Genomic DNA, 14,609 nt, shown 5'->3' with positions numbered 1-14,609 from the left:
GACACTAAACAGGAGTGTTTGAGGCCCCTTACTGGCCAGTTGGTGGGTAAAATGTGGGCAATTTTAATGAATGATCAGTTAGCTCTGCTGTTTGATGGCTGTGAACACATTGTTGCCTTGGATTGGTGCTAGACAATCTGCACTGGCTTTGGGTTTGTTCTGAAATTATTCAACATGCTGAATTTATAGCCTAATGGAATAAGTCCATCTGATTTCACTTAAGCTTAAAAAGGTAAAGGTTCCCTTGCTCGAAAGCCAGTCGAATCCGACTCTAGGGTTGCGGTGCTCATCTCCGTTTCAAAGCCAAAGAGCCAGCGCTGTCCGAAGACGTTTCCGTGGTCATGTGGCCGGCATGACTAAACACCAAGGCGCACGGAATGCTGTTACCTTCCCACTGAAGTGGTACCTATTTATCTACTTGCAATTTCTTGCTTTCGAATTGCTAGGTTGGCAGGAGCTGGAACTAGAGACGGGAGCTCACTCCATCATGCGGCACCCGGGTCTCGAACTGCTGAACTACTGACCTTCCACAGCCTGCAGTTCAGTGTCTTAACCACTTGAGCTTACCCTCAAGTAAATATGCAGAGCATTACACTGTCAGTTTCACAAATCCCTTCCTGTTCCCTTGGACCATCCTCTGAACAGCAGGCGCCTGCTCCTTTTTGTCCTTCCTCTAGGACCTGAACAGCATGTTCATTTGCTCTACCCGAATTCTGTTTCCCTTTCGGTCTTCCTCTCCCTTTCATTTTTCCATTTCCATTTTCCTTGTTAATGGAGTCAGACGGTGTACACAGTTTTTTCCTCTATCATTATAATTTATTTACCTAGGAGAATAAGTATTATATTTACAAGGATGATTGTGATTCAACTTCGGTTTGTAGTTCTTGAAGCTGGGTCAGTGCCCCCAAGGAAAAGAGCTTATATTGCATGTACTCCTCTTAGAGTTGTCAATGGCAGGTTGGAAAACTGCTGGAAATTTTGGGATGGAGCCTGGTGGGAGGGGAGGGGATGCCTTCAGAACAGCCATTTTCTCCATGTGAACCGATCTCTGTAGTCTGAAGATGAGCTGTGGTTCCAGGAGATTTCCAGACCCCGCCTGGACATTGGCAAAACTGACTTCTATGATTCTTTCTGCTAACTATTTTTTAAAAACAAAATGCAGCTCTTCATTCTGGGATTTGAAGGAGGAGAGAAGTCTGATGGGAGAGAGCGGGATTCTTTAACATCTGAGTTTTCTGTAGTGGGATAAAAGCAGCTGGGAGGAGACAGTCAGTTTTACCAAGAAAATGAAGGCAGTGGAAAGGGTTAAACAGCCTCCTCTCTCTCCCCGCATCAAATCATACTGAATAGCTGCACTTTGTAGAAAGAGGAAAATGAAACAAATTGCAGAACTACATACAATGCGTAGTAAGAAAGGCCAACTGGGACAACTTTGTCCACATGAGGGAAGCCAATACATCACCTGCAGCTGCAGTTCTCCCCATCAGTTGTGTGGATGGCCAGGAGAACAAGCACAAAATGAAGTTGCTAGTGTTGATGGGCTGCAGGGATATCAGATATATTCTATTTGAAATAAGGTTATGTTCTGGGCAATGGGCTAGGTAATTTCTCATTCCAGGTGTAGCACCTGGACTAGGTGCACAACCAAAGATTCACTTTACAAATAGGAGAGACCAAGTTGCCCACATGTACAATAACAGGCATTTATCTCATATTTATTGAACCATAAAAGCCCACCATTGTTTGATTTAATGGTACAGAAGTTCATTTTGTTAACTGAAGTCTGTGGGAAAGCAGATTTTTTTTTTTTTTTTTATTTGTATTTATATCCCGCCTTGCATGACAAGCAGGCTCAAGGCGGCTAACAAGATTAAATAACATAGCAAAATTTAAAACAATTAATAAATACAATATCAGTTAAAACAAGTGAACAATTACAGAACCAATGATGGCGGTAATCCAATCAAATCCCGAGATAGGGGTAGTAACCAGAGGGGACTCTAGCCAGGAGATGGTCTAAGTTCGGCCAGAAGATGTTCCATGGCACACCCCTCAGTGGCGGCCCCTAATCGAATGCCTGGCGGAAGAGCTCCGTTTTACAGGCCCTGCAGAACTGTGAGAGGTCCCACAGGGCCCTGATGTTCTCTGGGAGCTCGTTCCACCAGTGTGGGGTCACCACCGAGAAAGCCCTGGATCTGGTAGTATTTAGCCTTGCTTCATATGGGGATGTGATGAAATATTTTATTTACATCACACAAAGTCATGAACCATCATTCACACTTTTGTCTCAAATGTGGTTTCCTTCTTATGTCACTTTTTAAAAGTTCCAGATTTTGATAGCAGACATCCATTTATTGTACATGCATTTTAAACTAGGAGTGTGTGGACTGTATTTTCCTTTCGGTAAATGAACTCATAATATGAAAGGGACAAAAATCTTTATTCATGTGCTCGATATTGTTTATGCATTTGTTGCATGGACACTTAGATGGCATTTTCAGGAGTTCTCCCATTTAGGCACTGACCAGACCTGCTTAGTTTTAGCAGGGTTGCACTCTCCTAGTCTCTTCCTTTTACATTGCTCAAGACCCTTTTTATCTTCAGAAGGACAATGTATCAACATCCCATCCCATCTCTCTCACACAGACATTCTTCCATTCTAACACTGCAGAACGTTTCATATGCATGTGCGCCCTGCTGTTGGGAACAATGGACATGAACTGAGTCAGACTGTTGAACCATCAATGTCAATATTGTCTGCTCTAACTGGCAGCAGCTCTCTGTGGTCCAAGGTACAGGTCTTTCACATCACCTGGTACCTGATTCTTTTAAGTGGAGAAGTCCCTTGGCCCATCAAGGTCAGTATTATCTACTCAGACTAGCAGTGATTCTCCAGGATCTCACGTGGATGTCTTTCACATCACCTACAAACTAATCCTAAACTGGAGATCCCAGAGACTGAACCTTGGACTATCTGCATGCCAAGCAGATGCTTTAGCACTTGAGCCACAGCCTCCTCCCTTTATTGTCTTTCAGTCCAAGATTCATATAATATATCTTATATTTGTATGTTCACACATGTATTTCAAAATTCAGGGAATCCTACTTCTATCATATTTCCATCTCTTTGAGGTAGGGGAAGTATATGGGAAATGATGTGCATAAAAAGGCACTGTAACCTCTCAAACCAGACCCATGATTCTTCCTGGGCATAATTTGTCAGCAGCCACCCTATTCAGCTTTGCTGAAGAATGGTCTTAACAGCACCTCCACTGACTGACTGGCTAGTTAACCAAAGCACCAAGGTGGTAAAGCTGACAGTGGAAACTACAGCACTTAAAAGAAGTGAGGCAACAGAAAAGGTGTGGCAGGAGACAATGAGATTGTCATCCTCACAGAGAATAGTGGACATTGGCTGTCCCAAAGAGCAACAACTGAGGGGCAGCAAGCCAGCTAGAGATGCTGAAAAGGTACCCAGCAGCAACACTTCAAGGAGGCTGGAAGAACATGGCAATCTAAACCTCATATCTGTTTCTGCTGAAGCCTGGTGGAAAGTACAGCCTTTGGAGCCAAGAAGGAAAGCATGGTGGAGTAAAAAGCACTCCAGGATCCAGGAGCTTAATATAGGCCTTTGTAAATTGGGAGATTCCTTTCTCCTTTCTTACACAGCAGTTCATCAATGCCTATGATGACTCAAACACTATAAGGAGTAATTTGAATTCAAGACAGAGAATGTGTGTGTACAGTCCACTCCACCATACTTAGATATGGTTTTTCTTCACCTCTGTTGGGGTGAGCAAAAATGTTTATTCACCCCTTTAAGGACCTAGAGCTCAAAATGAATTTTGGCTAAACACTTAATCCAGTTAAAATCATTGCTAGGATACACAGTGGAATGGCCAAGCTTAATTTGCAAGATGAATTAACTAAAGGGTGGTTTTCCTTTATGTACAAAATGTGTGTGAGGGCTTTACACAGTGAGAAGAAAGAATGCTTGCCTTTATGCCATTTGAGTTGCTAATCAAACCTCTGGTTTTCTTCCATTTCTTTTCTTTTAAGAACAGAAAGAATTGCTAACTAAAAATTGAGCCTTAGGTTTGACACAGAATCAATATTTCTACTGCTTTGAAAGAGTAACTTTTTGTCTTTCCACAGATGCTTATTGATTGCAAAGGAAATTTCAGCATGCATTGTTACACATGGCTCTCTTTTGCACTGGCATTGGTTCAGCATTGGACTCATCTTCCCTGTGTGTACAGCTAGAATGCCGATGACTTGGAACACATTTCTGGGCTATCTCTAAGAGAGAAACATAGATGGGTTCAGAACCCAATGGTGGTGCGCGAAGAACAGATGCTGACACATCCTTTCAAATTTAACCAGGTAAGTAGTCCTTTCTCTGGAAGGTGTAGCAATGAACTGAGACAATGATTAGTGCCTGTTTGTCTCTCTAAACCTTTTGCTATTCAGGTAGGCTGAACAAAAACTCTTTGGAGAACTTCCAGGGGAAAGCATGTATAGGATTATACACTGATATGAAAGCATACAAAACAATCCTATGTACAATTAGGCTGGCCTGTGCCAACTGAAATCATTGACTTTAGGATGCAATAAATCATTGAGCTTAGGATGGAATAACTGCTAGGAATAACTGCTAGTATTTGTCTGTATTTCTTATCCACACCTGCAGTGGTGTGTCCAGTGAGCTAAGCTGTTGAGGCATAAGGATATAATTGCAGGATATCTGGCCTTGGCAGTCTTTCAGATTCTTAAAAGTAAAATGCATTGTATGATAAAAAGTATTATCAAGCACTGATTTGACATGAGGCTTTGGAATGCTGCTCTGTCTTCCAAAGAAAAGTCAGGGTCTCAATTATCAACATCTGGCTATATAGTTAAAAAAAAAATTGGCGCTGCATCGGAGCCAGCCTACTGAGCACAACAATGCTGTTTACCAACAGTCTTTAGCTGGCTATTCTGTTATTCTAAGTAGCAGCTTATTTCCCCCTCATTAATTTTTAATGAAGCAAATTAATACTGAATCTTTTTACTAGTGAAGAAGCTCCAGGAACCTACACAGTTCATTACATTAGTGTAGCTTTGGCACAATAAGCAATTATTTTTCACCCTATTTAAAGTATACACTGCCCAATAATTTTCTTTAAAGTTCTCTCTTCTTCCTTGTTATTGTTTAGTTCCTTAAAAAAAACAAGGGAAAAAACAAGAAAAAAGAAGAAGAATAAGAAGAAACTAAAGCTGAAGCCATTTTTAGTCTTTTGCATCCTTTCCTGTAAGGCAACTTTTGAGCTGAATGAACGGAGAGAAAGTTTAACCACTAATTAACTAGCACTAAAATTTAATTGGGCCCAAAGGGTAAAGTGTTCAGAATTCATTAATTACTTTTTCACAGCCTTCTGAAACAACTCTTCTGGAAGTATGATGTCTCATTTCAAAGGGAACAAATGGAGAATCACTTTATATTTTGTGCATCCCCAAACCTGGCAACTTTTTAAAAGAGAGGTCACAAAATCTATCCAGCTTTGTGAAGTTGGGGTGCCTTTTAAAATTAGCACAGCAGTAGCAGGAAGCAAATATAGAACTCTAAATTAAAGAAGGTAGATAATGATTCAGGGAGTCTATATTTATTTAGAAAAGGCTGTGCACATGCAAAAAAAAAAGTTTGCTCCCTCCTTTTCTTCATTATATAACAGCAGGATTCTGCCCTGCATAATAGGCCACTTCTAACCACCTTCTGTTATGTCAAAAAGGGGAGGGAAAGATTCTACTGCATTTTGGTGTGTTTCTCAGTATCAGAAACTTAGCAAGCTAAATCATTGGCTACCTCTATGATGCACATTTTTTTCACTGATGAGTCATTCCTTTTTTTGCAATCATGTGCAAGCTGAATTGAAATGGCTGTTCCACATGCCTCTTAATAAGGAACCTACCCCCCCCAAAAAAAAAAACCCTGCCAGATTCTACTATATATGTTTTCATATAAGAATGGTCTATCTAGTCCAACAACTTGTTTCACATAACTGTTAACCAGTTGTCTTGGAGGGCCAGCAAATTTCACTGATGTTGCTTCCTAGCACTGGAATTCAGAGGTTTGCTTCCTCTGAATACTGAGGTTACCTTTAGTAATGATGGATAGTAGCTATAGACAGGCCTCTCCTCCTACCCCATTTGAAAGACATCTGCATTCACTTCTCTACATCCATTTGCGGTGAACTGAATTCTATGGTCCTTTTCGCACTTGGATCTCATCCCTGGTTTTATCGGAGTTCAACTCGCGACACAATACCTTGCATTTAACCCTGGTTATAACAGCATCCGTTTATCCTGGGACAAGTGTGGGGCAAAACCGGGGTGACCTCAATGTAACGTGGAAACAAAAAATACCCCGAGATAATTACAGGGGTGAACTCAAGTGTAGTGTAGAATGTAAGTTCGGGGACAGGGTTAAACCAGGATTTAAGGTCTAGTGCGGAAAGGACCATAGTTAATTACTCATTGAGCGAAGAAATACTTCCTTCTGTCTACCTGAATCAATTGCCTATCACCTTCATCAAGTGCTATTGTTATCAGAGAGAGAGAGAAAGTTATCTATATCCACCTTGTCCTCCATATGCATAATTTTCTAAACCTGTATCATGTTCCTCCTTGGTTGTCTTTTTTTTCTTCTAAACTGAAAATCCCCAGCTCTTCAGTTTTTTTTCTCATAGGAAAAGTGCTCCAACCCCTTCATCATATTGGTTGCTCTGTTCGTTACTTTTTTCCAGGTTTTGCTTTTCCTTCTATTGGCCTTTTGTCCCTTTGTTTTACAGTCTAATTACTTGCTTTCATAGGGCTGCCAAGTACCCTAGTGGGGGTAGGGGATCCTCTGACCTCTGCTCCCATTTCCTGCTGCCACTCTGAACAGCAGTGGGAGAAAAATACAATAAAATGGCCATCTGGCCTATAGTGTGACATCACTTCCAAAGAAAACCCCATAAGTGGTATGACATCTCTCAAGGAATCCCTGGAAGCTCTATGATCAAACAACAGAGTTTCTGGCAATTCCTAGAGAGGACTGATGTCCAGTGACATCATGCCAATGGTCAAACTTCCCCTGTTTCTGCCCCCCCCCAGCTCCTTCTGGTTTCCAGGCTAGGCCTAGAAACCTTATTTCTATACTATCTGTAGCTATTCATGAATCAATTATCAGTTCTCGTGTGGATGGGAGAATTAAGACCAAACAACATGTTACAATGTACATGAGTCCACAACAGGGACTTTCAGCCATATTGTAGCTGCAAGTTCCTGTTGGGAACTCCGTTTAAAAGTGCCACGAGAGCCCAAAGTAACATCTAAAAAGCATGATAACTTGAAATCAAATGTTACACAGTTACTCTGACCTGGATAGTCCAGGCAAGCCCGATCTTGTCAGATGTCAGAAGCTAAGCAGGGTTGATTCTGGCAAGTACTTGGATGGGAAACCTCCTTGAAATACCAGAGGTGGGAGGCAGGGGCAGGCTTTATCCAGCCACTTTTCTGAATATCCTCCAGCCCCCCCCCCAGTAGAGTCAATCACCAGAGGTTGCCATGACCTCCAGGTGCACACATAGTCAGTCACCAGAGGTTGCCATGACCTCCGGGTGCACACATAGTCAGTCACCAGACCTTGCCATGGCCTCCAGGTGCACACACACTCACACGGACACACACACACGGACGCACATTAAAAATGTTGCTTGTTTGAATATTATAAAAAGTGTACTTGTTTGAATATTATTTGGAAACCAGCTTGTCATTAATTATTTTTCCAGCAGCAGTCCAACTTAGACAAGCAGGACACGTCTCAGGAATATATTTTGACTGATAATGAGCTACAGTTTTTGAATGGACCTTATGAAGCCACTATTCCTGAAATGTCTGCTGAAGGTAGGGCTGTGTTTTGTACTTTGCTAACTAATGCTGTTTGTGACACAAGCTACCAAAGTGCAGATTTCAGACTAGTAAACTGCCCCACATTTTATGGAACTAAGCCAGGGGTCATTTCGTAGAAAAAGAGGTGCAGGAGCTCATTAGAATAACTCATTAGCATAACTTATTTGCATGTACCACACCCCCTGACATCACCGGAAGTGTGTCAGAAGGCAACAGCCACTGCTCAGGCTCCACTGGACTGTTTTGGATTGCTAGCTATTGGGGGGGATGTGCAGACCTGTCCTCGCAGAGGAGGGAGAGCTTGTACCTAAAGGCGGGCTGGAGGGGGACTCTGCAACTTACCTGGCTGCTTGTTCTTGCTCCTCGACTGAGGGCTGCTGGGAGCAGGGGGTGGGGCTTTTTGCATGTGCCCACCCCCTGGGCTCCTTACTTCCAGAGCTCCGTTCTTGTGCGCACCCGCAGGAAATGACCCCTGGAACTGACTCCTGGTCTGTTTTCAGGGGTGTTAAGGCTCAGGGGTTAGAACTGGCCCATCTAGGGCTCTTATGTGGCCCATGAGTAACTAGTGCAAGGGAGGGAATAGTGGACTGCTTGGGGGGGGAGCCACTTCGATTGTGGCTTCAACATGGTGGAAAAACCTCATCTGCAGCAGTCAAGCAGTGTTGCTTATGAAGAAAGGTTAAAGAGCTCTTTAGTTTGGAGAAATGATTATTAAGGGGTGACATGACAGAGGTTTACAAAATTATGCATGGGATAGAGGAAGTAGAGAAAGAAATACTTTTCTCCCTTTCTCACAATACAAGAACTCATGGGCACTCAATGAAATTATGACCAATAGGTTTAGAACAGATAAAAAGAAGTACTTTTTCACCCACAGAGTAATTAACAAGTAGAATTCACTGCCTCAGGCAGTGGTGGTGGCTACAAGCATAGACAGCTTCAAAAGGTGGGTGGATAAGCATATCGAGCAGAGGTCCATCAGTGGCTATTAGCCACAAGGTGTAGTTGGAAGGGAATACTATGCTTGGGGCAGTGGTGCTCTTTATTTTTGGTGCTTGGGGGGCCACAGTGGGAAGGCTTCTGGAGTTCAGGCCCCACTGGTAGACCTCCTGATGGCACCTGGTTTTTGGCCACTGTGTGACACAGAGTGTTGGAACTAGATTTGCCATTGGCCTGATCCAACATGGATTCGCTTATGTTCTTATTTTCTTAACAGCGCTGTGTGGTTGGTTAAGCTGAGAGCATATGACTAGCCCAAGGTCACCCAGTGAGCTTCCATGGCATGAGTTGGGATTTGAACCCAGGTCTCCCAGATACTAGTCCGACACTCTTAACCACTATATTATACTGGCTTAACACCCCTCAGCACTGTTTCACATGCAGATGAGGATAAATGAAGTCAGTTAACACTGTCTAAATTTGAAGCCAGTGTGAATTTGCCCAAATAACTGCTTGTTAGCAGCCACATGCACTAATTCAGGCATGTAGTATGGATAGGAATATAATGGGTATTTCTATTCAGATTATTCATCTTTTTCTGGTTTTATGGATTTTTCTCATATTAAGATTTTATTAGAATGTAATGAAAGCCTACTAAATAGTAAGGCCTCTCCCTTGTAGGTTAGAGTATCTTTTTAGCTGATGCTACCAGACAAGAAAACAACATTCTTTTTCTGGTATAGCAGAAGATAAGTTTTTGAATAGAGGTATTTGCTTGAAGTACAGAGTTCATGGTTTTAGTTGTTTGGGGTAAAACTCTGCAGTGTCTGGGTCAAAAGGGGCTTTAGTTTCATATCAGGAAAAACACTTTTTGTTTGGGTATGAAGAATCCTTGGGGTATTATTATTAACGTTAGGTTAAATAAACATTTGGAGCTGTGGTGGCTCAAGTGGTTAAGACACTGAACTGCAGGCTGTGGAAGGTCAGTAGTTCAGCAGTTCGAGACCCAGGGTGCCGCATGACGGAGTGAGCTCCCGTCTCTAGTTCCAGCTCCAGCCAACCTAGCAGTTCGAAAGATAGAAATTGCAAGTAGATAAATAGGTACCACTTCGGTGGGAAGGTAACAGCGTTCCGTGCGCCTTGGTGTTTAGTCATGCCGGCCACATGACCACGGAAATGTCTTCAGACAGCGCTGGCTCTTCGGCTTTGAAACGGAGATGAGCACCGCAACCCTAGAGTCGGACTCGACTGGCTTTCGAGCAAGGGAACCTTTACCTTTACCTAAATAAACATTTAAGATATCATGTAGGCACACCTTTTTCTGTACTTGATCAATGAGTGAATTACTACTCAGATGATGCTCGGTAATTTTGTGACCAATTATTAATCCTGAATGTTATCTTCTTGCAGGCTTTTGGTGAAACAAGTTTTATGGTTAGGGTTGCCAACCTCCAGATGGGACCTGGAGATCCCCTGGAATTACAAACACTATCCCCAGAGAAAATGGCTACTTTTGAGGGTGGACTGTAGACACCACTGAGGTCCCTCTCCTCCCCAAACTCTGCCTTCCCCAGGACTCACCCCCAGATTCCCAGGAATTTCCCAAGCCAGAATGTGCAAAGTATTTATAGCTGGTTCACCTTTGCTAGCCTTTTGGAATTGTTATTGTGCCATATTTCTGGCACTTTCCTGTATGACAGTTACGATTCTGAAGAACAAGTATCCAGACTGTTTTTCATAAGGCAGATTGTAGAAGTTATTGTTTCTGCCAGAACACCTGAGATGAGTATACATGGATGTAAATAGCTCCCCAGCCTGCCTCACATTTTGATTTTTCAGTACCATGTTCTTACGGGTCTTATGGATCATTCAGATCAATGTGATTGTAACATAGCAAGAGTTTAAAGAAACAAAACACTCACTGTCGTATAAGCTTTCATGTAAGCTAGGGCTAGCTTCATCAGATGTATATAATAAATCCTCAGTCAGAATGTAAATACCTATAAAGATGGGGAAATTGTGAACTGTAGGACTAAAGGACCGTGAAATATAGTCTGTGTTATTTGGGGGAGGGGGAATCAAAATGAGCACGACATCCTTTCCCTGATGCTGTGCTTATTTTATCAAGAATCTTGTGGCACCTCAAATGCTCTTGAATGTATTGTAGCATAAACTTTCATGATCCAGAGCCCAGTTTATTAGATATATGATTTGTTACATTTACTGTGCTGAAAGTTGTGCCACTATACATTCATTAGAGAGCATACCACTCTTATTTTGACTGCTGCAGACTAACATAGCTCCCTTTTTGAAATGTATGCACTATATTTGTGAGTTTTTCACAGAAATGTCACAGAGTACCTCTTGCATTTCAAGCTCTGAAACAATGTTTGTTCGGGTTTTTTGTTTGGTTTTTTTACAAAAGTTTCTATATCAGGACTTGACAAATTCCAGGCTCCGGGTGGCCAACATGCCTTGAAACTTCATTGTAGTGCCTATGGCTGATTTCGCACTAGAACTGCCTCGATGTTGCCCTGCCGTTTGCCCCGATACTATTGGTCAATTTCACACCCAAAGCGGCGGGGATGCATTTTGACTTGTGGCTTTGCCCAATTTCCCCCGCAGTTTCATGATCCTGTTTTTTGAGGATCACGAAACTGCGGAGGAAATCAGGCGAAGCTGCGGGTCAAATGCAGCCCCGCTGCTTCTGGTGTGAAATTGACCAATAGTGTCGGGGCAAACGGGGGCGCAACATCGAGGCAGCTCTAGTGCGAAATCAGCCTAGTATTTACACCAATCATTTTACTGTAGTATCCCTTGGCAATTCTTTGTGGAAGTACAAGGCTTTTTATCATTTTGCAGCAGAAGGTTATGTTGTATGACATAACAATAGATGTCCATGAAATTGTTGTTGCTTGTTTATATGTAAACTTGTTTACACCATTCAGTGGTGGTAGATGAGTTCATTTCTTAACCAGTTACTGTCTATACTGTCTCCAGAATTCAATTAAATGGAGCTTTTAAAAGCAATAACAGAATTATGGAAAATTGGAGTAAATTTAGGGTTAGAGGTTAGTGTTTTACTGTGGTGCTGACAGCTAGGGTCACCACTGTTTTTACCTATATACTACAACACTTTTTTCATAGCTCTGAAGAGATTATGATCGAATCTACATTTGTCTTTCCCACCGGTGTCCTAGCATTCTTACTCCGTCTTCAAAAAAGCTGTCTACATTTGGTTTCATTTTCACACTTCAACAGTGCTAGCATACTTTTGCACATCCACATATGTTTATCACCTTCTCGTGGCAGCTCCACTATCATTGCGCCTCCCCACTTCTTTAACAGAATCTTCTCCAAACAACGTTCAAACAAGCATAGAGAAAGATGGCATCACAGCAGCATGAAACTGATTTTAAAATTCAAACGCAGATTTGACCAATGATTTGGCTTTGTGCGAGCAATAACTAGAAAATATGGTCATTAAAATATGAAACCCTGACAGCTAAAAAATGACTTTGGCTCCTAAATTTATGGGCGTGTTCCTAGACTAAAAGAAAATTAGTCAAGGAAATTAGTGCATTTGTCTGCTCTATAGCTATTAATATATATAATTCTGAACATGGGCAGATCTGTGGATACCTAAATCTGGAGAGTGGAGCCATGAATAGACAAGACAAATATTTCTACAAACCCAAGAAAAGCCCTGGATTTACAGGGAAACAATATGAAATCTAAAATTAATAGAAGCAGAGCCTGTAGCTTTAAGAAACAAATGCCATGTGTGACCATTGCTAGGCAACTACAATAATGTTGCTTGTTGAAGCCGAAACCTTGGTTTCTGTCAGTAAAAGGCAGGAGTAGGGCGACAGGGACAGAAGTAGGAGACAGGGCCCTTTCCAGGGCTGGTTTGGCCGTTGAGGAAGGACTTACTGGGAACAGGCCTGGTAGCAACAACCAGGTCACTTGATACTAAAGGCATCCATGACTCACCCAGGCCCAGCTACTCACTCCCATTCAATAGCAGAAACCCTACAAAAGTCTGTGTGGTATAATGATTAGATTTTCAGATTAGGATTTGAGAGACACAAGTTTCAACCTCCATTCTGTCACGGAGCTCACAGAGTAACCTTGGGACAGTCACACATTCTTAGTCTAACCTCTCTCATGGGGTTGTTGTGAGGATAAAATGAAGGAGAGGAGAATGATGTAAATTGCTTTGGGTCCCCATTGTGGAGAAAGGCAGAGTATAAGGGAAGTAAATAAATAATAAATATAGCTGAACTTGAGGGGCAGATAAAGGTAGGATGCTTGGTTGGTGGGAAGGAAAGAAGGAAGCAAGGGAAGGTCAGAATATGGGAATTGCCTGGAGCAGAGGAAAGTGAGGTGCCCCTACAAGTCCTTGCAGGTTCCCTACTATGCAACTTGCCCCAGCCCAGCTGGTAACATGTAGATGGCACCATGCCACTTGGCCCAGACTTTTCCTGGTGATAGGCTGCATGGGGAGGGAAGGAAGAAAAACTGAAGACCGCAGGGCAGATAAAGGTAAATTGGCTGTTGGGTGGCAAGGAGAGAGAGAGGCAAAAAGAGGAGAGAAGCTATGGACGTTTTCGGAAAGAGGAATGAGTGGGGGAGAGGAAATGAGATGCCTTCCATAGCTCTTTGCAGGTCACCTGATTGTCCTTATTAATGTGCCAGCTCAGTATGTGCTCTGTCCATTTTATGATGAAAACTCTAGCCCATGAAAGCTTATGCTCCAATAAATCTGTTAATCGTTGAGGTGCCACAATACTTCTTTCTGTTCTGACTGCACCAGATTAAATTCTGATATAAACATGATGCTGGCAGGACAGGGGAAAAAATGCCTGTGCTGTTCCAAGGGTCTTGTATAAACTGATCTCACAGCTGCTGCACAAGCAATAGTAGCCTGCATATTTCTATAGCCCAGGTGGACGTTGTGCTCTATTCTCTCTGTAGAGTTTCACTTATCTAGTGGCTTGTTTATGTCTAGTTTACACATCTCCAATGAGTACTTTTTACTCAACAGGGTCACATTTAAATCGGGCCTAATGTGACTATGTCTGGAATAAACCACAGAATAGCAGATACTATTCTAAGGTTTATACTTTTCAGTAGAAAGTCCATGTCCACTTAAAATGGTATAATCCTGAGGAAGTTTGCAACAGAAAAATGAGACATATTTAGGACTGAGTCATAGAATCATAGAATCAGAGTTGGAAGGGGCCATATAGGCCATCAACCCCCTGCTCAATACAGGATTAGCCGAGAGCATCACTGACAGGCTGCTGTTTAAAGACTGCCAGTGAGAGGGAGCACATCACCTCCCTAGGCAGCTAATTCCACTACTGCGCAACTCTTGCTGTAAAAAAGTTTTTTCCTAATAGCCAGCCGGTACCTTCCCGCCCTTAATTTAAACCTATTATTGTGAGTCCTATCCTCTGCTGCCAACAGGAACAGTTCCCTGCCCTTTTCTAAGTGGAAGCCCTTCAAATACTTAAAGAGAGCAATAATGTCCCCCCTCAACCTCCTCTTCTCCAGACTAAACATTCCCAAGTCCCTTAGCCTTTCCTTATAGGGCTTGGTCTCCAGACCCCTGAACATCCTCGTCACTCTCCTCTGCATCTGCTCCATTCTGCCCACATCCTTTTTGAAATGAGACCTCCAGAACTGCACACAATACTTCAGGTGCAGCCTGACCTATGCAATGTAAAGCGAGACTA

General features: G+C 42.5%; 1 protein-coding gene across 1 annotated transcript in view; it reads left to right on the top strand.

Annotated features, from left to right (window-relative positions):
* The first annotated feature begins 4,211 nt into the window (after nt 1–4,211).
* The window catches only part of LOC107117484 (cadherin-19-like), a 73,490-nt gene continuing 63,092 nt past the window's right edge, over nt 4,212–14,609 (top strand). The window contains exons 1-2 of the mRNA XM_015419610.1: nt 4,212–4,383; nt 7,809–7,923. Of these exons, the coding sequence (XP_015275096.1) occupies nt 4,333–4,383; nt 7,809–7,923 (166 nt within the window). The 5' untranslated portion in view covers nt 4,212–4,332. The remainder of the gene's footprint in view (nt 4,384–7,808; nt 7,924–14,609) is intronic.

This window comes from Gekko japonicus, unplaced genomic scaffold (assembly GCF_001447785.1).
Source record: "Gekko japonicus isolate JY-2015 unplaced genomic scaffold, Gekko_japonicus_V1.1 scaffold1088, whole genome shotgun sequence".
NCBI classification, from domain to species: domain Eukaryota; kingdom Metazoa; phylum Chordata; class Lepidosauria; order Squamata; family Gekkonidae; genus Gekko; species Gekko japonicus.
This window is presented reverse-complemented; position numbering and strand designations above follow the sequence as displayed.